Source organism: Cygnus olor, chromosome 9 (genome assembly GCF_009769625.2).
Source record: "Cygnus olor isolate bCygOlo1 chromosome 9, bCygOlo1.pri.v2, whole genome shotgun sequence".
Taxonomy (NCBI): domain Eukaryota; kingdom Metazoa; phylum Chordata; class Aves; order Anseriformes; family Anatidae; genus Cygnus; species Cygnus olor.
Window position 1 is genome coordinate 19,069,074 of NC_049177.1, and position 21,159 is coordinate 19,090,232.

At 39.8% G+C, this 21,159-nt stretch overlaps 2 protein-coding genes across 2 annotated transcripts in view; one reads left to right on the plus strand and one right to left on the minus strand.

The window, feature by feature from the left end:
• Window positions 1–1,037: 1,037 nt before the first annotated feature.
• On the minus strand, window positions 1,038–10,540 carry ACTL6A (actin like 6A). Its single transcript, XM_040566822.1, has 14 exons — window positions 10,411–10,540; window positions 9,696–9,772; window positions 9,332–9,506; window positions 8,632–8,732; window positions 7,163–7,260; window positions 6,385–6,479; window positions 6,006–6,112; window positions 5,837–5,926; window positions 5,594–5,655; window positions 5,173–5,287; window positions 4,730–4,810; window positions 3,684–3,779; window positions 2,842–2,928; window positions 1,038–2,335 (listed from the first exon to the last, which is right to left on the minus strand). Exons 1-14 carry the CDS (start codon window positions 10,433–10,435, stop codon window positions 2,255–2,257), a joined length of 1,290 nt encoding a protein of 429 aa, XP_040422756.1. The 5' UTR covers window positions 10,436–10,540; the 3' UTR covers window positions 1,038–2,254.
• Window positions 10,541–20,929: 10,389 nt separating this feature from the next.
• GNB4 (G protein subunit beta 4) overlaps window positions 20,930–21,159 on the plus strand; it is a 58,358-nt gene continuing 58,128 nt past the window's right edge. The window contains exon 1 of the mRNA XM_040566854.1: window positions 20,930–20,948. The gene's annotated coding sequence lies outside the window, so the exon portion shown is untranslated. The remainder of the gene's footprint in view (window positions 20,949–21,159) is intronic.

Here is a 21,159-nt window from a genome sequence, read left to right on the forward strand (position 1 = left end):
GCTCACATACCATGCTTTGTTCCCTCATCATCTGAGATAGTTGTATGGCATCTAAGTTATGCGTGCATTCTACATAAATGCAGGGGGAATTGGGCTGTTAGTGAGTTCTGTTCATGCTGCTACTGAGTACGTTTGGTAGTCTGCTGTAAGGAACTGTTTCCCTACTTTGAGTCTGGCTTGTTAGAAAGCATTAAATATTTAACACATGAATTTTTAACAATGCAGTCTTAGTACCTGTATTTCTAGAGAAATATGACAAATTCAAATACTTGTGCAGTGTTTTTTGAGTGTACGAAGCGTTTGGAGAAATACTGGTAATAGTCTTCTGTGGAATTAAAGAGGAAGGCATGGAACCTCTTACTCATCATTGCTGCTCTCACTTGGTGGTAAACACCAACTTCATGAAAGCTTTTAACCTTCAAAGGAGGTTATGTAGAAATTTAGAATGAAGTCCCATTTTACACACACAGTCTCTCAGGAAGCAGATGTGCTATGCTACATAATCTGGTAAGACACCAGAAACTCCAAGGGAACCAAAACTGCATTAGATACATTCATCTCCATCATCTTGACCTGCTCTGCATCACATGAAATACCTTCCTCATAGACAGACACTCTTTACAACGGTGACAAAAGTCCAGAACTTGTTTTGCTCTTTGTATGGTACCAAACCACTCACAGCTATTACCATTGTACTGTAATTACTATAATTCTTTTGTTTTATGAAGATAAGAGTTGATAGTCAAAGAAACCTAAGTGCCTGATGTAGAAGGAAAACTTTGAAAAAACCTACTTTATCTCTTCACCTCTAGCTACGAGCTGTCTGCTCACTCTTAGTACTTCACTGATGCCACAGCAACTTCATGCTTGAATGCAAGCTTAAGTCTTTCTTCCAGTGTAACAACAGCAGGTGATTGTATCGTGTTGTAGCTGACTTACATTTGCTTCCTTTTGAGAGAGAAGAATGGTTTGTCAACAACTTTGAAAACAACTTTGTCTCAAGAGCCACCTGATTATTATGGTATGACAAAAACAGGTTGTTTTGATAAATTACTTTATTGCTTGGAGGTAACATGAAACTGTTTTCAACTAGAGGCCCCAGCATTATTTACCCACAAGGTCTTTTAGGGTACTGAAAACATAGCAGTATTTATATGTTTTTAAATCAGTTAAATGCTATTTGGTTTTCCACAGCTTTTAGAATAAGGAGCAAAACTTCACTGCGTCACAATACAGAACATCATAAAGCTGTAAATTTGAGTTGCTTCGCAGCAGTGCAGAGCTGCATTTTGATAGCCAGTTCCTGCTGAAAAAGTCATCCCACTTCCTCTGCCCGAGTGCACACTCCCCATGCAAAATGCAGGCACTTACTGACCTCACTATGAGTCAGCCAGAGCTAAACCAGCAATAAACAAACAGCGACTGCCCCTCTGAGTTACAGCTCACTGAAAAATGTCAAGCCACATCCTGAGGTCTTCTCTGACTATTCCCCTAGTCTTGGGAAGACAATTCTTTGCTTTACTTTCCCTATCTCTAAAAAGTTTTGCTTCTCACCTGCAAAGGCGTTCAGCATATTATATACATTCTTTAGAAATCTAGTGGAAAGAAATGATTGTTTACTGAAACAAAATTGCTCCATAATAGAAAATTAGCAACCAGTGCATAATGTAACATTCACTAAATGGAATGTAACACTCCATTAGACAGTAAAAGTTTACCCTGAACTGACTGCCCTATAGTAGATTAGTAAATACAAACTTTCCATTTTTAAAACAGAAGAGTAACTGTTTCTCTGCAAGTACTCACAAAGTTGCTCAAATAAAAAAAGAGCAAGTTTTATTAGGAGGGAAGTAAGCAATTTAAGGCCAAAGTACTAGCAAAGGAAGACTAATATATGAAAGTAGACTAGACATTTTTAATAAATTTGTGCAGGCATTTGCAAGGCTATGCCTCTATCTATTAGCTAACTTGTAAAGCTATTCCCAGGAAAAGATACTAGAGAAAATAGACATTTATACAAAATTATAAAATGCTCATTATATGAATTATTGCTTTACAAAGGACAAACATCCTTTTTCTATGATAGAAATTTTGAGAGACCTAACTGGTACTAAGGTTTGTTAAAAATGGAACTTGAATAATGCAAAAAATCCAATACAAATTTTCTACAAAAGAGTCCATCCCATTCCTGAGTATGCTAAAGCTATAAATCAGAAGAAGCACTGAGGAGGCAGCAGTTTTCACAGTAAGAGGTTTAAGGGCATTTTCTTTCTACACACTGTTTCCCTCCTTCTTCATATTCTTGTTTAGAAATCCACATCTGTTGAAAAGTACCCTACAAAAACAAAACAACAAAAAAAAGAAATTAATGTTAAGTGAAATATTAAATTCTCATAGAGGGAAGAACAAGCAAGTCAAATGATGTAAGAAGACTGACTCCATATGCTTCATAATCTTTTTCCTTTGACTTTCATAGCACTAGTGATTAAACTAAAGATAGGAAGTTGCAGTACCAGAAGCTGATTTGAGCTGCCCTTTCTGATACTGCTAAATGAATCCCCACAAACCTTTCCAATACTCAGTAACTTGGACAATGAAGTTCATGCACGTGATGAAGGAACAGGTTTGCAACTTTCATGATATACTATATACGTGTCATTTTTACGTACCATATATCAAGCCTGCACCTTGCCGTTAGAAATGGGAGGCAAATTAAGTTTGGATTGATCAGAAGCACTCATAATTATTGCTCCAGTAGCACAAACTCGTCAATGCACACGTATATGGAATTAAGTTTTTGGGTAACAGTGCTGCATAACATAGTAACAGAGGTTTACTAACCAAAGAAGCCAAAATTGAACCACCAATCCACGAGCTGAATCGCCGCTCCACTGTGGTGTTGTTTGCTATCAATTTCAGGCGCATGCTCTGAATAGAAAAGGAGGTAAAATGAAAGAACAAATCAGGTCCAAATTGTAGGCTGGTGCCCTTTGGTCACATGAGGAGGACAGCACAAAGAACTTGGTGTATATACCAATATGCAGGTAGAAAATACCAATTTTATTCATCTTGCGGTAGAGCTCATCCACCCTGTATTTAGAATCCCAGAATAGCCACATTGCAACAGAACAGAAGTATATCTGCGTTTTATCATGTCTCCCAACAGGGAGCAGCAGCAAATGCTTGAGGCTAAAAACGTAGCAGGTAAAGAGCAACACTACTCACAGGACTACTTAAAAATGTATACTGGGTCTAAAATGTCTAACGTCATCGACCCTAAATTCATTAATCAGTTTTGGACTGACAAGTGACAAGATTTCAGACAGAATAACTGAATGTGCTTAAAGCTAGCCAGCAACACTTCAGGAGAGAGGCCATCGAGGGAAAGGAGGAGCACCTATTGCTTAGGGACAGTTACAGAACTTGGAATCACAATCTGAAAGTGTAAACAGAAGAGCATACTATCATAAAAGCAGCTATTTGCTGAAACTCGTATTTCAAGTTTCCAAGACTTGTTTTTGTTTGTTTGTTTGTTGTCTTTAGAGAGGCAGGAGATCTTTTACCCTGCAGAAATCCCTTCAGCTGCTGGGTTCCTAACAAAGGAAAAGGTACAATACATACTTGTGCATTTATGCAGCAGAAAAGCAAAGTGATAAATACAGTGATTTAAAGAGGTGTTTTACCGGTGGAGTTTTCTGAGACAGCTCTCTGTTCAATCTATCTGTGAAACTCTGTATTAGGGTGTTTCCTCCTGCTACAATCACGCTGCCATAGAGGCCCTAAAAAGACAATAAGCAACATATGTTAATCCTGACGTCATTCTGAAAACAACTTTCACAGAACGTATTATCAACAGCAATAACCCATCGCTTGCTATAAACAATACTATATCTCCCAATCCAATTAATTGTAATCGTGTGAAAAATATTTCAAGAGATCTTAATGATGAACTATACAAAGAAGACAGAAGCTGTGTGATTAAAGATTCTAAATGATTTCACAGAATATTTTCTGCTGTACAGAGCCCTACACCTACAGGTGCCTTCTCTATCCAAGCTGATTGTTTCATTTCAGCCAGATGTTCCAATCACAAAGAAAACGTTCACAGCACTGAAAGTTTTCCATCTTATTAATGCTGCAGTTGGGTGAACACAAGTCATGGCTTAGCCTACACAGCCAGCCTGACTCTCCATCTAAGAGGAAAAATTTTTAAACCCCCAAGCAGTCCACATCAAATTGGAATCTTTTCAAATTGACACCCAAAAATGGGAGAACACTGTTCTAAGTTTTCCTCTAAAACCTCTTCCCTTTCTTCTACTTGCCCCCAAACATCCCATGATTGGTTATGTTTAAAAAGTACATTTCAAGAAGCCCAGAAATCTGAAGATAACACCCAAAGTTATGAGCACAAAATGCTCATCTCATCTGAAGCTAATCCACATTATGCACTACCAGCCACAAAACCTAGACGTTAGCTACTTACTCAGTGTTTCTACCTATATATAGAAGTCAAAAACCCCAATTTAGCATTTTGTAAAACAAAACGGGAATCCTACATGTTCTTATATACAACTACGTAATACTTAGAGGGTTATTCAAATGTGTTTATCATTATCCTAGGAAGTCTGTATTTCTTTATCAACCACTTTCTGTGCCCCCCCCTTCCCCCCCAGAACTCTATCAGCACAAGAAGCATCTATGCCTTAACCAGTACGTGTCTCACACTTACCGGCCTGATGTCTATATCACACATTCCAACACTTGTTGTGACAACATGGCTCACACCCAGCATCGTGTTACCAGATAGACCCTAGAATTAAAATTAGTACTTCACACATCATCACTTCAAAAGAGCAAGGCATATCAAAGGCCTGAATGAGTTGAATGAACAAACGTTATTAAAGAGGGAGCAAAACATTTTTAGGGAAAGAAAGAAGAAATATTTCTATTTTTCCATTCAGCTAGCTCACCACTGTCCATTTTGAACTACATTTCCTCCTTTACTATCCTGACCCTAATAAAACAACACAGGCAAATTTTACTGCCCCGGGAACCACATGATAAAAATATGCACATACAAATCAGGAAATTAGGAACATCATACAAAAGGAAGCCATGTGATAAACTAGTGATTTAAAGCCTTCCAATTATTACACATCATAGTTGTTTTACCTTTACGTTAGAAGGGTCAAATAATCCCTCAGGGATTTTTAGACGCTCGGCACCAAAGTCACAGTTATAGCCATTAGGGAACTCATAATGAACCGTTGGCATCTGTGCTGCTACCCTGGAGCAGTCAGAAAATGACACATTAAAGTACAATGCAAAGTACAATGTCACCTAAGTAGCATTATAAACTAAGGTTTCAGTGAGAGTATTCTGATTGGTATGAATTACACTTTTGATAATATTATGATGTCGTGCATTCTGGAATATTAAATAAACTATCACCTGCATGTATATTATTTTTCTATTTTCAGAAATAAACAGATTTATCTAATTGCGTTCTGTAATAAAACAAGCTAACAGCAATGAACAGGCGAAGTTCTTTGAACAACTGATAATTTCACAAGGACGAAAAATGGTGACGTACTGTTCATCATAGGTTGAATCTGATACTTGGAGGACAGAAGCTTGGAAGTCCTGAATGACACACTATGGAGATAAGAATTATATGGTTACAAGAATATCAGCCTATATTTCAATAGAATTTATAGAATCAATACTGTCCTTCTTAACATCTTCCATTCCTTTAAGAGGAAAATCTGATGCACTTGTAAACAAGACTTCTTTACGGGATGCCTAGGGGAGTTTGAGAGTTGGAGAAGTGACTTACATTACACATGTAGTTGTGCCAAGATCTAGTGACCTGGGGTAACTTCTCTTTTCTCTTCCAATTTGCTGGTGACCCCTCACGAACTGCCTCCTGAGATTGTAGGGAATATGATCATCAGTTCATCATCTGAGCCCAGATGAACGCTTACTAAAAGAAGTTACTTTCCTACCTTTGAAGCAATCATATAGGGAGGAATTATCTCAATATTCATTTCCTGGAACAGTTCTCGGCACTGCATAGTAATAAAGTCTCCTGCAAGTGGTGATTTTACAATTCCTAAAAGACAAAAAAAAAAAAAAAAAAAAAAAACTGAAGACATCCCACCAACCTGGAATGCACTGAAATCGGGATGAACTCTTCCAGCTAACTCTTACTTGTCAGAAGGTACTGTTGGGTGGTGTTTATTGTTGTGGGTCATTTTTTTTTTTCTTCATATTTAAGGGGACAGATACACATTTTAAAATAATAATAAAACTGTAAAAGCAGAAAACAATCCAACTGGACTTTGATACTGCTATGATACTGCTATTATCCACGAAAGTTTTTACCTTGTTGAAGTACATATCCATCATGCACTGGAATAGCAGTGGTGTGTGTTGCCCCACTATCCAAGATGAGACCTGTAGATCTCCCATTAGCAAAACTAGCCACAATGATTAAAGAAAATATTGTAATTTTCACCTTAAACAAAAAAGCCATACAATTTGAGCATAATCAGGAATAAGGACCCCAATGTTTCATCACTTGGCTCTACAACTAGACTTGCTGTTTTCCCAGACACATCATCTTTCTATGAAGTGCACAACCTCATAGAGACAACATTTAACTTTGACCTGTGAACTTGACCTGTGAGCTTTGGATGCACGAAGGTGACAACTCAAGTCACTACTATGCAGTAAGCTCAAAGTACATCCAATTCATTTAGATTTGAAAGATAAAAACCTGTTATTAGTTTAAAATAATTACAAATATTCATCGTAAGGCTATGGGAACTTCAAACTCTATATTACTGTACCTAGTAGTCTGGACAACACCATTTCAGTTCTGTAATATTTTTTACCAATGGTATACAATGAGAACCAAAAAAAAAAAAAAAGACAAAAAAAATCACTGCATCCAAGGACAACAGTCAGAGATTGGGAAGACTTCAAAACCAAGTTCTAAAGTTAAGAAATGGAAGTTGTTTACTTCCTCCCAAGATGTTTACGGAAAAATTAATTTGAAGAAGAAAATTTAGACATGCTGTTAAACTAGGAGTTGCCTAGAATAGCTTTACTGTAACTTTCCAGGGGGAAAAAAAAGGCAGCGCAAATGTCCAAAGGATACGCTGTTAAAACAGCGGTTTTACATAAGAAAAATGCAGGGATGTTGTAGTGTTCGAACATCAATTCAGTCAGCTTTTCACGCTTTGCTCTGGTATTCCACTAGAAGAAAAAAAACAGAAACATGTAAACAAAAAGAAGATATGCTCATTGTGCAGATCATTAGAGCACACTAAAAGAATGCTGGCAAGATGAGGAAATAATTAGTAGTTACAAAACATTAAAGCTTATCTATCACTTAGGATTAAAAAAAGTATCAACGTAAAAATACAGTAAAAAAATCTGAAAAATCAAGGGCAAAAGCGATACACTGTTTCACTATTATAATAAAGAGTTCTTTGCACTTGTATGGGTCTTCCAGTATCAGTTCTTCAAAGAGCTTTCCAAAATAACTGACATGTCCATTTTACAGGGGAAAACAATAAATAAAATAACTTGCCTAGTTGAAAGAAAAATAAATCTAGGTTTTCCCATTTTTGAAATATCTTCCTACAGTTCTACTTTACCTGTGATTAAGTCAGGATATCTCAAATAATCTACACATTACTGAAAGAGTGCATTTTTTCCAAGTCGATAACTAAGATTAGTACTGTAAGGAAAATACAACGGAAGCCTCTATACAGACATCACTGAGCCGTCAAACAGGAAATAGCCACTGCAAACTCATCCATACTCCACCATGTAAAATCGCCTTCTCAGAGGGTTCATGAAGGCAGTTCTGTTTCCCTGTTAACTCAGTGATTCTTAAAGCTATTACAAAGAAAGCAAGAAATCCAAGAATTCACCTCACAAACATCAGCCAGCTACAATTCAACACGAGGAAAGAATGAAAGAAATCCTATTCATAAAGACTTTATTAAAGGTATGCAAAACTTCTGTATGGCAGCTCTACCTTATGTCTTCAGATTTTAACATCTGCCCTTTGAATACTGAACATTACTAACTGAAAGAAACTGTGTCAATATTTTATTCCAGAAATTTGCATTCATCCACCTCTCTTACCCTACACAACCATTTGCAGAAAGGAATACAAAAAAACCAAAACTTCTTCACTCTACATATTATTCTGTCACATAACAAATATTAGATAGAAGACTGAATGCACTGACAAGTTTTTATTAAGTGTCAAGTACAACTTAAGACATCCACACATCTTTTTGCTTTTACTTTAGGCAGCAAAAGTAAGATTTTTATTTTTTTTAATTTATTTTCGATAATCGAAAAACAGTAGTGCATTGAAAGTACTTTCTAACTCATGCCAAGTATTTCAAGTTGTTGTCTTCTCAAGGTATTTTTAGTAATGCAATTATTTTCCAGAACCAGCAAAGTATTTTGAAATTTGTTACTTCTGTAATTAAATTTTAACATTTCTAAGCTACCAGCCAGTATCAGATTTCTCCAAGACCAATGTTCATCGATTCACCAAGAAGATACAGTTAAAACTTCTCAAAACGCAAAGCTGCTTTTACTCACTGGTGCTTCAGACATAAGGACAGGATGCAGACTTGCTTCAGATTTAATATGCATCTTGTAAGTGTGATCCAAAATTGCCTGGAAACTATCCCAGTCTTCAACTGTAATGACATTGAAGCAAGCAGATTAGTCACTTCTAAGTTCTGATCCTCTTCATAAACACACAAAGGTTTCCTGATGTCTTTTTTTTTTTTTTTGCATAAAGCTCTTCAGTCAAAAGCTGTCCTCAGCAGACCTACACCTCCTGTAGCACTTTCTGCTTTGCAGAATTGTATCATAACTCTGAATTGCAATCATAACGCTTAGAGAGGAAGAGAAATCCACCAACATAATAAACCACCTACACTTTATTTTGTAAATCAAGTATCTGTTCTTATAGCCTATAGCCTCTGTTCATACACATTACAGCAATAAGCTTAAAAACCATTTCCAAAAATTGCCATTTATCAAAGATGTCTAAATTAAAGCCATCAAACAAGGAAGAACTCTACAAGTTTTCTCTTAAGAGAGGAAAACGCCCAATATCACATTAAAATTTCTTTAGTGAAAGCAGATCTTTTTCTTTATATTCCTGTTCTCTAACCCCCAGGTGAAAAAAAAAAAGTTAACTTGTACAGCATCTGTGTACGTGAAAGCTATGACTTTCTGCAGCCTAGCAATGCAATTTTAAAAACAGGTAGAAAAAGACAGAGCACCATACTCATTCCATTTTTTAAAGGTGAAATGGCCTCCATATTTTCCCTTGGAACTCTCAGGGCATTGGTGTCTATATAGTAAGTCGGGCCCCCTTGTTTGCCCTTGTCACCATCTATCTCCATCAGAGTGCTGCCATTGTCCCTTTCCAGCACCACACCAATCGCTGTTGGAAAATCAACCTGCAATGCAAAAGGTAAGCCATATATGTAAGTGTGTCATGTTTTGCTTGGATTTTTTGCTAACAGAATTCAGAGCTTAACTTACTGAATACAGTAAGAATAATATATATTATGTATTCTGAAAACTCATAACTAATAATCAAGTTCTAAGCCCACGTTACATCTCGGCTGAGGCACGCAGCTCCTCACCTTTGGACAGTCTTCGCCTGCATAGCCTGCTCTCACTGTGTACGAGCCGATGTCAAAAACAAGAGCGCCGACTTCATCTGAAAAGATTGTTAACGAAGAGGCAGTGAATGGTTATTGCACTCCACTACAGTCCTGCCCTGAGCTTTCTCTGCCCTGTTTTGCTTGCAAGAAAAGAAAAGCGAGTTGAAGCATCTTTTCCAAGGCACAGAGGAAGTTCTGTATTGGAGATACCCGACAGCCGCCTGAAGGATGCTGAGCGGCTTTAACTGGGACGGATGTGGATAGGCTGGAGCCGGGACACCGCTACTCCTTAACTATATATAAGCAGAAGGGTGATTTTAACAGAAGGAGCACAGCGTCACCCAAACAGACCACCACACACAGCCTTTGCCTTCTCTTGACGGCGAGGCTGACAGCCCGCACCCCGGGGGCCGGCCAGGACCACCGAGGACCGGGCAGGGCCCGCAACCACCCCCAGCGCCCCTCAGGGCTCCCTTGGGCCCCCAGCCCTCAGCGGGGCGCCCCACACACCCCAAAAACCCCCACACCCCCACGGGGCCACCCGGCGGCCGCCTCCTCTGCCTCAAGAAGCAGCGGGGGGGGGGGGGGGGGGGGGGGGGTCGAGAGGGCTCGGGCCGGGCCGCGGCCCCTGAGGGAGCTGCGGGGGCGGCCTGAGGGGGGGGCGCCGGGCCGAGGGGGGTGGGGAGGGACTCACCGCCCCCGTACACGCCGCCGCTCATGGCTGCCGCTGGGCCCGCGCCGCGCCGCGCCGCGCCTCGCCTCACCGCGCCGCCCGGCAACAAAAGCGCCCCGGGCCCGCGCCCCGCCCGCCAATGGCAGCGCCGCTCCCGCCCGCCCTGCCCAACGGCCCCGCTCGGCGGCCAATCGGGGGAGGGGGACGGAGGGGTTTAGGTGGGGAGTAGCCAATCCTGAGGAGGGATGGGGAGGGAAGGGGAAGGGCGGTGCGTGAGGGGAGGGGCGAGGCGTGAGGGGAGAGAGGGGCGGAGGGCGCTGAGGGGGCGTTGCTGCGTGAGGGGGGCTGAGGGGGGCTGAGGGCGGGTTGGGGGGCTTGGCCGGGCCGGGTTGGTTGTGGAAAGTAGCGGTGGCTGCTGCAGCTGGCCCTTCACGCAGTCATAGAATCATTGAATCATTAATCATAGAATCATTAAGGTTGGAAAAGACCTCCAAGATCATCTGGTCCAGCCAAAGTCACCCGCTGAACCATGTCCCCAAGCACCACGTCCAACCTTTCCTTGAACACCCGCAAGGACGGTGACTCCACCGCCTCCCTGGGCAACCCGTCCCAATGCCTGACTGCTCTTTCTGAGAAGAAATGTCTCCTCATCTCCAAGCTGAACCTCCCCAGGCACAACTTGAGGGCACTCCCTCTAGTCCCTTCATCAAGTCGTTCCTGTGCCTCTCCGTTGGGTGCCCCTACCGAGAATAAAAGAAATGTGGGTTTGTTTCTTACATCAAGTGTCTTTTGGTAGCCCAGCCTTACGTTGTTCCCTTCCCTCTCGGGACACTCCTTTGCATGTCAGTGACCTCAGGACAAAAATTATTGCTCGCAATCTCACTTCATGTTGTGTCAGTAGGTATTTCGGTGCTTCCTACAAAGCTTTGTTTCTTAGTTGTGGCCTAGTTTCAATTATATCTTTATTTACACCAAGTTTAATCAGTGAAGTAAGAAGAGAGAGAGAAGTAATGTTTGGTGCACCCAGTAGTTTTATTCAGGAGGTTCTGGAGAACTGTTGCGAGTAGAACAAAGACTACAACAAGTATAGGAAGTTTCAGCAAATGTTATACTAGTGAAGGAGAGAAGCAGGCTAGATGTGTGTGTTTGGACTACAGCTCCAAAGATACTGTAATTAAAGTTAAACTGATCACCAGCAGTCTTCCCTTGAGTTTCGTCCTGGACCAAAGCACAGAAAAATTGTGAAATCCAAGAATAATGGACAGTCAGTTGGGTGGTTTTATTTTAAGCATGTTTATGAGAATGTCAGGACGTGGTTGGATGTATTAGCTCTCAAGGGTAAGGAGTTTAATTTGACACATAGTCTGATTCTCTGTTTCTTGAATGAGAACTTCATAACTCTATCTTGTAATTAAGAAATTTGTAGTTTTTACATAAGTTATAATACAATAAAACTGCAAAATATTGATGCTAGGATTAGGAAGATAAATATAAATCTTGCTTTTTCACTACCACATAAAGTCAGTGCACTTTGATTTTGTGTTATGAGATCTTTTAATGTTAATGTGTTATCATGATTTCCAGTATGTGGCACTAATACTCAAGGCAGAGTTGTTTGAGAAGGAGGAATTAGTTGCAGTTGGGAAAAGCAGTTCAGAAAAATTGGAATTAGAATTCCAGAGGACCTTGATTTAGCTTGTGCTTTTACTTAGGTTTTGTTGTAGTAATGGTTCATCATATTCATATGGTAATTGACACTTTGGGCCAGATCCTGCTTTCTCCACAACAGCTGCTTATGATTCATCAGCATGCCAGAAACAAAGACAACCTTGTGCTGCTCTATTTTCCTATAGTATTCAAAACAGAAGAATTCCCGGTGATGCCAGCAGAACATGTGTGACGGAGTAAAGAGGTGCATGGCTGCATGAGGACATTCCTGTGCTTGACTAATCCTTCCTTCTCCAGTGGCTGCTCAGGACCAGTGGTAGGAATTGCAAGGTAATACACACTGGAAATCACGCTGATATCTAAAAGCCTCGGGTTTTGATAGGCATAAATCTGTGTACAGAGCCAAAAGAAAAGCCAAGTCTGTATACAACCAGTCCAGAGGATCTGGGGAGGGAAATTTAGGCTGTCAACTGCCTTGGTCTTTCTTTTTGCTGTCTTGCATTTTTATAGGAATTTACATCAGTGAAAATTGTGCAGACCATCATCGCTCTGTTTTGATAACATTTTATGTGACTTTGCATCTGCTTTGCAGCAGTATGGATAGCCTCACAAAATTTACTGATGTGACCAATTTAATAACTCTAGAGTTGGATGTTGACATAAATTGTCATCAGGAATAAATGGAATAATCATTTTAAAAGTCAGGCACGAATCAAGACACCAAATGTTGATACTTACTAGTAAGCAAAAGTTAATTTTATCAGTGATAGTCAGGAGAACATGGAGCTTCCTGATTAATGCCCTGAGTGCTTTAAAACTTCATTAAGATGTAATTGTTTCAAGCAAGTGCATTCACCATATGCTCACCCTGTATAAAGCAATGTAGATAGTGATGTATATGTGAAGCCAAAACTGAACAGAATGATATTTTTTTTCTCAACAAGCTGTATTTCCCCACTGGGTTGTTGATGGCCTGTTTTTGAACAGTACCATACAACTGATGGTGAATCTCCCAGACTGCAGTGCCAACGTTCAGATTGTGGCAGCAAACTGGCTGTGACAATGGTTTATTCATAATGTCTGTCCTTCTTTGTTGATTGCAAAATGCGTGTTAAAGGTTTTATTTTTCTTATTTTCTGAAGAGGTCTTAAATGTTTATGTGAGCTAAAAAAGTATCTGTAGATGAAAAAGCAAAACAATCGTTAATACTCATTCACTCAAGAACTTTGTGTGACCTCTTAACTTTCCGCTTTTGTTGCTGAAGTATTTGGGTACTTTGTTAGTTTTATCAACATCCCTGTAAGGAAGGGAAGTATGAGAATAAATATGCTATCATCCTCCTGCAGAGAAAGAGCTAGGACACAAACTAAATGCTATGTCTCACTAAGGGGCCTCAACGTTGCCACACTTTACCTTTAGGTTCTTACCTGAGACTGGAATCCAAGCACTGAGTTATGTTTCGTATGAAATGTACTACAGGCAGACACTTAAAAACTGTGAGAGCGTAGCCACTGTACCGGATCTTTGGGCTTAACAGTTGCAAATACTGAGGAGAGGAGCTATGTCTGAAATCTGTTAACTCCACCAAGGGAGTCAAAGGAATATATGTTCTAGAATCCTCTTTTGGAGCTGGCGTGTCCAACTTGTTCATTTGCAAAAAAAGACTTGTGACTCACTCTCACTGTAGAACGTGATTGAAGGAAAAGGTGATGGTGCTTGCTGTTAGTATACCATTAACTTTCCATCACCAATAGATGGCCTGACTAATTTTTGAGTGGGGGGAAAGGGTAGGGAAAAAAAAAAAAAAAAAGAGAAGGCATGCTAAGATGCCATCTGATTTTGGCTGGAATAATAGGGGCTAAGATGCACTGGAGAATAGAGGAAAAAATAATATTAGTGCTGCTTTATTCTTCTGAACCTGAAGTGTTTTATGTGAAACCAAACTGGAAGACTCTTTCCTTGTTCTCAGCATGGTACAAATTCACAGAGACAGCTTAAACGTGAAGCAACACTTGCCTGGAACTGCTCCTGAGATAAAAGGTCTGCTGTGCTAAGCCAGTTCCGGCCAGAACCAACTGAACTGTACCTGTATTGCCTTTCTCAAATGAGTCCCTTGTGTATGGATGTCTCATTTGGCTCAGATCTGGCAGCACTCACTGTTTCAGGCTTAGCACTTGGTCTATATTCACTTTGGATTCTTGTAGGGCTTATTAGCTTGGCAGCTGAGCCAATCCTGAGCTGGCTTAGCACATCTCATCTACACAAACAAAGCTACTTAAAACTGGGTAGCCAGCTCAGGCTGGTAAACAGCAGATCTTTGTATCAGCTGAGCCTTACCATTATATGGGGCATTTTGATCCCCTGGGCTTCCCATTGGCAGAGCAGAGGTTTGGCTATAACCGAACAGGTAGTGTGGAGTGCAGGTCTCCTGTTTCTTGGGCAGGTGTTCTGTCTTCTGCCTCACAAGGTTCAAATTCCCAGTGTCCCAGTAGGGTGCTGGGTTGCCTCACTAGTAGTTTTGAACTGGGATACTGTGCAGCTAAGATTCATGGCTTTGTGCAGCCGGAGGCAAGGAATCCAAAAGGAGAGCCTGGTAGTCAGTCCACTCGTTTTCGAGAGAGGGGCCCTATTTCTGCATATACATTCTTGATTGGGTAAAATAAGGCAGTCCTGGGAGTAGGGCTGTATGGATGTACCAATCAAAGATCTCATAGGAGTTATGGCACTTTCTGTGTTACCTTTTTGGAACCAGTTAGGCTTGGATTTTTGGCCTGTTTTAGTGTAGAAAGCTTGATTTTCACCTGACGTCTGAAAACTGTTCTTGTGAGGGGGACCTTTTGGTGTAACCATGTCTGCTCTGTGCTACATAGGTTCTGTCACCAGAAGAGGGCATAGTCAAAGCAGGGGGCAGAGACTCCAGCAATCAACATCAATGTGGCAGATTTTGGAATACAAACCAGGATTGCATTATTTATAATGGGTCTCAGAAAACAAGGTGTTGGCTTCATTTTCTAGATCTATGTATTTCATCACAGAGAAGAGATTATTACAAACTTAATTATTGAACAGTAGTTCAGAGAGGAAAAAATAATAGTATACTTGCTGAATGGACATATTTTCAAGAGTCTATCACTTTTTTTTTTTTCCCTAAATTCATTCAGGTAATTTCTATGGCAAGTATGTTCTTTATTGTGCCAGTCATCCAAACTGAGTATATAGAACTATGCAATTGCACTGCATAGAAGTCTGATGCAGAATAGGGTGTGCTTTTTTTCAGGAGACACTGATTTATACAGGGAAGTTTCGAATTGCAGTGCTTTGTCTATTTATTCACAGAAAATCTGTATTCTAGGGCTGTCATGCTCCTACTGTTCAAAACTATCAGCTGCTAAATTACAGATCAGCAGACCCCTGTATTAATATGTTCCATTTTTAAAAGACTTTGGGGTGTTAGATAAGATCTGTGCATTATTTGATGATGTTTATTGAAATTGCTGTAACAGATATGTTCATGGCATTTTTAATAACTATGATGAGAACTCTGATTTTTATATTGCGTGCAAATTCTTAGTTCTTTTTTCTTCCGTTTATGTGGTTATCGTGGAGCCTGATTCTCCTCTCACCACTTTTACACTGGCACATTGTACGCAGCAGAAAGTACGGCAGAATTGTAGCCAAGGGGTGCATCAAGCCCAAGACATCTTCATTGCAAGTGAAATTGAGAGGAATCTGTTTCCAAATGTTGTCAGGAAAAGGTGTGGCACAGTGCAGAACTTGACAAGATCTGCAGATGGTGAGCTTTCCTTGAGCGCTGAGCGTCAGTTTATGCATGCGGGTAGCATTCACATTTACTCCTTTATATGAAAATCAGCTAGGGCTTAGGGCATACCAGCTAGGAGGGTGGTCAGAGATGTTATTTCTGGCAGGATATAAGCAGCATATAAGATCACCATTCCATGACAGTCTTGGTATTTTATATTCATTTTTTGCACCTTTTCATTATAGAGGGATTGGGGTGAGGGAGACAGAGCTTTATTATCAGTCAGTACTTGTTGGTTGTTTGTGGGTTTTTTTTGAACAAACAAGAAAATTAGAAGTAGAAAACTGTCTAGCAGTGTGGATTGCTGATAGTAGGGCAAAGCTCATGTATTTTTAAACTAGTGCCTTTAGGAAACTGGCCTTATGCTACTTTTTTGACTGCTTCCACAGTTGATGAGGTTGCAGCATAAGCTGTATTATATGACAACAGATAATCCACCTAGAACAGACGGTATGAATATCTTTATCCTAGTAAGAACTCTGATCAGATTTCGCGTTTTGAAACACAGAAGGATCCAAACATGAAGCACCCAGCTGGAGGAAACCAGGCCTTTTAAGCTCTATTGCTCAGAAACTGCTTGTTTTCAGTTGTGTGTTTATATCTGCCTTAAAGTTTTAAACACAGTTTCTCATACTGTATACCACTGCTTTCATTCTCACTGGTGGAAGCACAGGGACAGTCAGTCCTAGGTGCTTAAAATATATGTTTATTACCAGTAGTTCAAAGGCTGTATGGGTCCTGAAGTTGTGTCATGGAACATATGTGTGGCTGGGCCGACTTGGTAGCTGCTGGTTGGTCTAAACTACCAGCTCTGAAAGAAAGTCAGCAGCGACTGCAGGTGTCACCATCACTGGTGGCCTGTATGACCTTTCCCTGTCTTGTGTTGGAATGATCGGACTCGCCGCTGTCCTCTCTTCTTGGAACTTCTCCAGTTTTCCTTCCCTAGGGTTCCCCAGCTAAGGTGGTTGTCACCTCTTGGAATAGTTTGGTACACAGACCAGTCTCCTGTGACCCCATAAACTGAGTGGCAAAAGTGCAAAAAGTGCAAGACTACAAATGGTGGAACTGGAAAAAAAAAAAAAGATGGAACCAGAACAATGAATTACTAGTTTTGAATTCATCTGTGTTAAAGGGCAGACTGTGTCTGTGAATTTCATTAAAACTGAATACTAAAGGGTGCTAACAGCAGTGTATTCATATTCAGATGTTCGCATTTTCTGAGTGTTGGTACTTTCTATTCCTCAGTTTATCTCACTGATTTTCACTGTAATGTTCTGAGTTAAAGCCAAATCGTGGGAAAGCCAGAGAATAATGAAAGCCCATAGTTTCTGCTACTGAAGAATGTTGTTATCTTTCGACATGGGCATCCTTGACATCAGCCGGTCTAGCTGCAATATGGCTAATGGAGAAGCACAAGGACGCTAGTAATGGGTTTAGAGTCATCTGGCAAGGCAAACATCTGTCTTAGAGAAGAACGTAAAAACAGAAGAGATTTTTATTTTTCTTACTCAACAGTGTATTGTTCAGAATCACATCAGCTTAGGAAAGAAAAAAGCATCCTTCACCCCTTCTTGATGTTTTAATGAATAATTAATATGTTCGATAGGGTTTTGATTTCCTGTAAGCCCCTGGCATATAGTGTGTTGGGCTTGCTAAAAACCATAATATTACATGAGCTAATTTTCCCAAGCTAAAAATCAGATCAGAGTAGACACACATAAGAGGAAGGACAGAACTCAGAAAGCATGGAGAAGGCTGTGTGTGGTGGTCTTTTACACCAGTTAGCTATAAGCATGTTAAAGTGGCTGGACTCTGCAACATGATGCATTTTACAAGCATTTAAATGGTTGGTTCAGAAAGATGATGAAGACTTCTAACTCCCACAGGCTTGAGTGATTGTTTCCTAGGACGATCTACTTGGAATAAAATCAGTAATAACTTATCAGATTGTCTCTTTTTTTTTTTTTTTTTAATGTACTGACCATCTTTAATTTAATTTTCTAATGTATTGTGAAGTTTTATCAGTGCATGGAAAGGACTGCTCAAGGACTGGCAAACCAGTGTTCTGTCAGGTACTACGTATGTTAGACTTAGCAGCTTGGCTGACACACAGTCATGAAATGTGCATAGGAGTCTGTGACTGTGCCTCCTTCTAAGACCCCATTAGAAACCGTGTTCCCTAACTGCAGCTCTGCGCTGGTGTCTTCCCCTTTTTCCCGTTCACTGACTGGATTTGTCCCCATTGTGCTGCCCAGAACATTCACTTGAGCCAATCTCACATGTTGAGTCAAAAGCTAGTTGGTACGGATAAGCTTGGATTTTGACCCTCAAAGACAAGATTTATGAGAAGCACGGGGAATGCATTGGCCATCTACATAGTGGTGAACTTTGCCTTCTGTGGTTTATAAGCATGAAATAATGCTTTTTCTCCTCGTCAGGAAAATGTAATAGCAAAGGTAATATTATACTGAGGCTTCACTTTGCTCAGATCAAGATATTTCTGTAAATTTTAACCCAGTAGAACATTTGCTAGTATAATGTCAGCATTTTAAATAATTAAAAATGAATTGCATTCAGCAAGTAAATAAAGTACATCTAATGGACCATTATCATCTTGTGAATATCCTTTCTTTTCATTATTGTTTTGCCATAAAGTTCACTCGCTCGCAATGGCTCATTCAGCCTTTTTTGAAAATTGTCATGGTACAAGTGTACTGTCATCTCCCTGATTGCAGGGGCATAGCTGATTTTGAAAATAACAAAAATGAAGCCCATTCTTGTATAACGCTTTTCAGTGACAGTGCTGAAAGCATTTTTTAAAGGAATTAGTATCTTTACTCACAAACTGTTTTCCAATCTGTGCAAGGTATCAGCTCATCCATCAAGCTAGTAGTACAGCTAAGAATTTAACTTGAGTCTCCCTAAATCTTAGCTCACTGCCCTGCTCATGAGGACAACCATGGGTCCTGCCGCTTATCTGGTCGCATTTTCTCTCAGATAGATGGTGATTGTGTATCAGGCTAACATTGATTAGGAAAAAGTGGAAAAAGAATGAGTGAAGATAGTTGCCTTCCCTCTTGTTATTCTGCTTTTACATTGTGGAGCTGGACAAGATTCAGTCAGATCTCCAGTCTGACCAGCAGAGAGGATCAGACTAATTCATGTCAGTCATTTTTCCAGGTGCAAAGCAGAGGTGTAGCAATGTCCTGCCTTTGCTACATGCTGAAACTGAGGGCTGTCCCTGTTATGTCCAGAGCAGTTGCTCTGGTAAAGATTTTTCTTTTATGTCAACTTCATTATTTGATGAAGTAGTGCATATGCTTCTCAGTACAAGTATCAATTCAGAGTTTTCAATCTTTTGCACTTAGAAATCCTGTTAAAAATGTGATATTCTTTTTTAGAAATGTGTATGCCATGCTTAACATGCTGATTTTTCCTGCCTTTATAGTTTGTTTCCTTGTGGAAGGACCTGGATGTATTTTTTTTTAACTAAAGTGTTGGTAAAATTTCTTGCTTTCATTCTCGTATGAACAAGCTGGAATTCTAAAGCCTGTTTATCCTCTTCTTCAAAAACACCTAGACTTGTATCCATCTAAATTTCAATGAGTGCTAAATTTTACTCCAGAAGGTATTAACTAACTGAATTTAGGCAGCTAGGTACAGAAATATCCTAGTTGCAGCTGCTAGCTACTTAGATTTGTCTCATTTCAGGTTTGGAGTAGGGCAGAGTTCAAATATATCTAACATGTTTTCATCAGTTCATCACAAAATTCAGTTGTCATGGTAGAGCCGTTCCCATCCAACTTCTATGTAATAGCTAAGTGGTTAGAGCAGCTACCTCAGTTCACTTACTGCTTCAGCTCTTATTTCATCTCAGAGAAGTGTGCCCTTTCCTTGAGGTTATAAAATGATCTGAGTGCTAACGCTTTCCAGTATGCTCTTTGAAAATTGGCTTGTGTGCATTTAGGAATCCAGAAATTCTCAAGTCTAGAGAAGAGCGAGTAAAAGGATGCCTGATCCTGCATTGTAGTTGGTAAGATATTCATGCAGGGGTGGAAGATGCTTTCCTTCAATCTTCTATCCAAAATTCCTCCAGTTTTATTTAATGTTGTAAAGAAGAGTGGTGCAGATGTTAAAGAATCTCCAAGCAGATACTTTCTTACCTCGAGATTTTTTTTTTCCATCTAGCTGTGGAAGGATTAGCCACACCCAAATTTCTCTAGCTCTGTGATGTACACATCGCAGTGATCACAAATTCACTGTGATCATTCTGTGCAAAAATAACAAAATGCCTCTTCATTTATTTTGTGATGCTTGGCTGGAATCAGAAGCATGTCATCTTTAGGCAGAATGTGTTGAATAACACTAAATGTAATTGCTAATGTGTTTATTTCTAATGGCATAAACACGAGATCTCTTGTACAATTTGTACAAATGCATTATTAGGGAAAAATTAGGGTATGAGAGCTAATGTGAGCAAATGCAATAATAAGTAACTACACATAACAGTAAATAAAGTGAAAAAGAATTGTGAAAAATACATCCACTCTTGTCTGAATTCTACGGTGAGCTATTTTAATAGGAAATTTTAACAGAACTGAAAAAGAGAATAAAAAACGGTGCCTGAATTATTAAAGTCACCAGCAACCAATTTGCTTCAATTAAAGACTGGAAGATGTTCCCAGTGCTTTGATTAAGAAAAAATTAGAAAGTTTCTTATTCACCTCGGCAGGCATCTTTGCAAAATGGAAGGTCCCTTGTGCTCCTCTGAAGCCATTTAATGCATATATGAGCATGGATTCTCAGAACTATCTATAATGCATATAGTGCTTTCTGCTCTCAGTGGCTTTTTTCCCACTCTCTTTACGTCATTTGCCATTTGTGAGGGTTGCCAGGGTAATGACCAATCATCCCTGGAGAGATGCCTGCTAGTAAGGACAACATAGGCTTTCTCTTTTTTGGTATTCTGCAGTATGTATTTGAGAGCTATTCTAGCATCAAGATTGCAGAACTTTAGTTAGTAGGGAGTGAAAGTTTACAGAGCATGAAATAACAGCTTACAACCATTGAGGTAAGTGAGGATTTTTCTTCTTTTCTCTTTCATTAACATCTCTGTCAGGATTCATTCAAAACACTGAGCATCATTACAGGGTTTTTTTCCCTATATGTATATCTGACTTTGAAATTAGTTATAGCAAAGGGGTTTTGCCTGATTTGAACAATGAAATCTTAGTAGTGCTATGTATACAACAGGTCTTGATTTTATTCTTTTTAATTATGAA

Coding starts and splice junctions, on each gene's coding strand:
- ACTL6A (XM_040566822.1), bottom strand. CDS start 10,435: ATGAGCGGCGGCGTGTACGGGGGCG. Junction 5,927..6,005: donor CCTATATGATTGCTTCAAAG/GTAGGAAAGTAA, acceptor CTACAATCTCAG/GAGGCAGTTCGTGAGGGGTC. Junction 2,929..3,683: donor TGTCTCAGAAAACTCCACCG/GTAAAACACCTC, acceptor TTTTCTATTCAG/AGCATGCGCCTGAAATTGAT.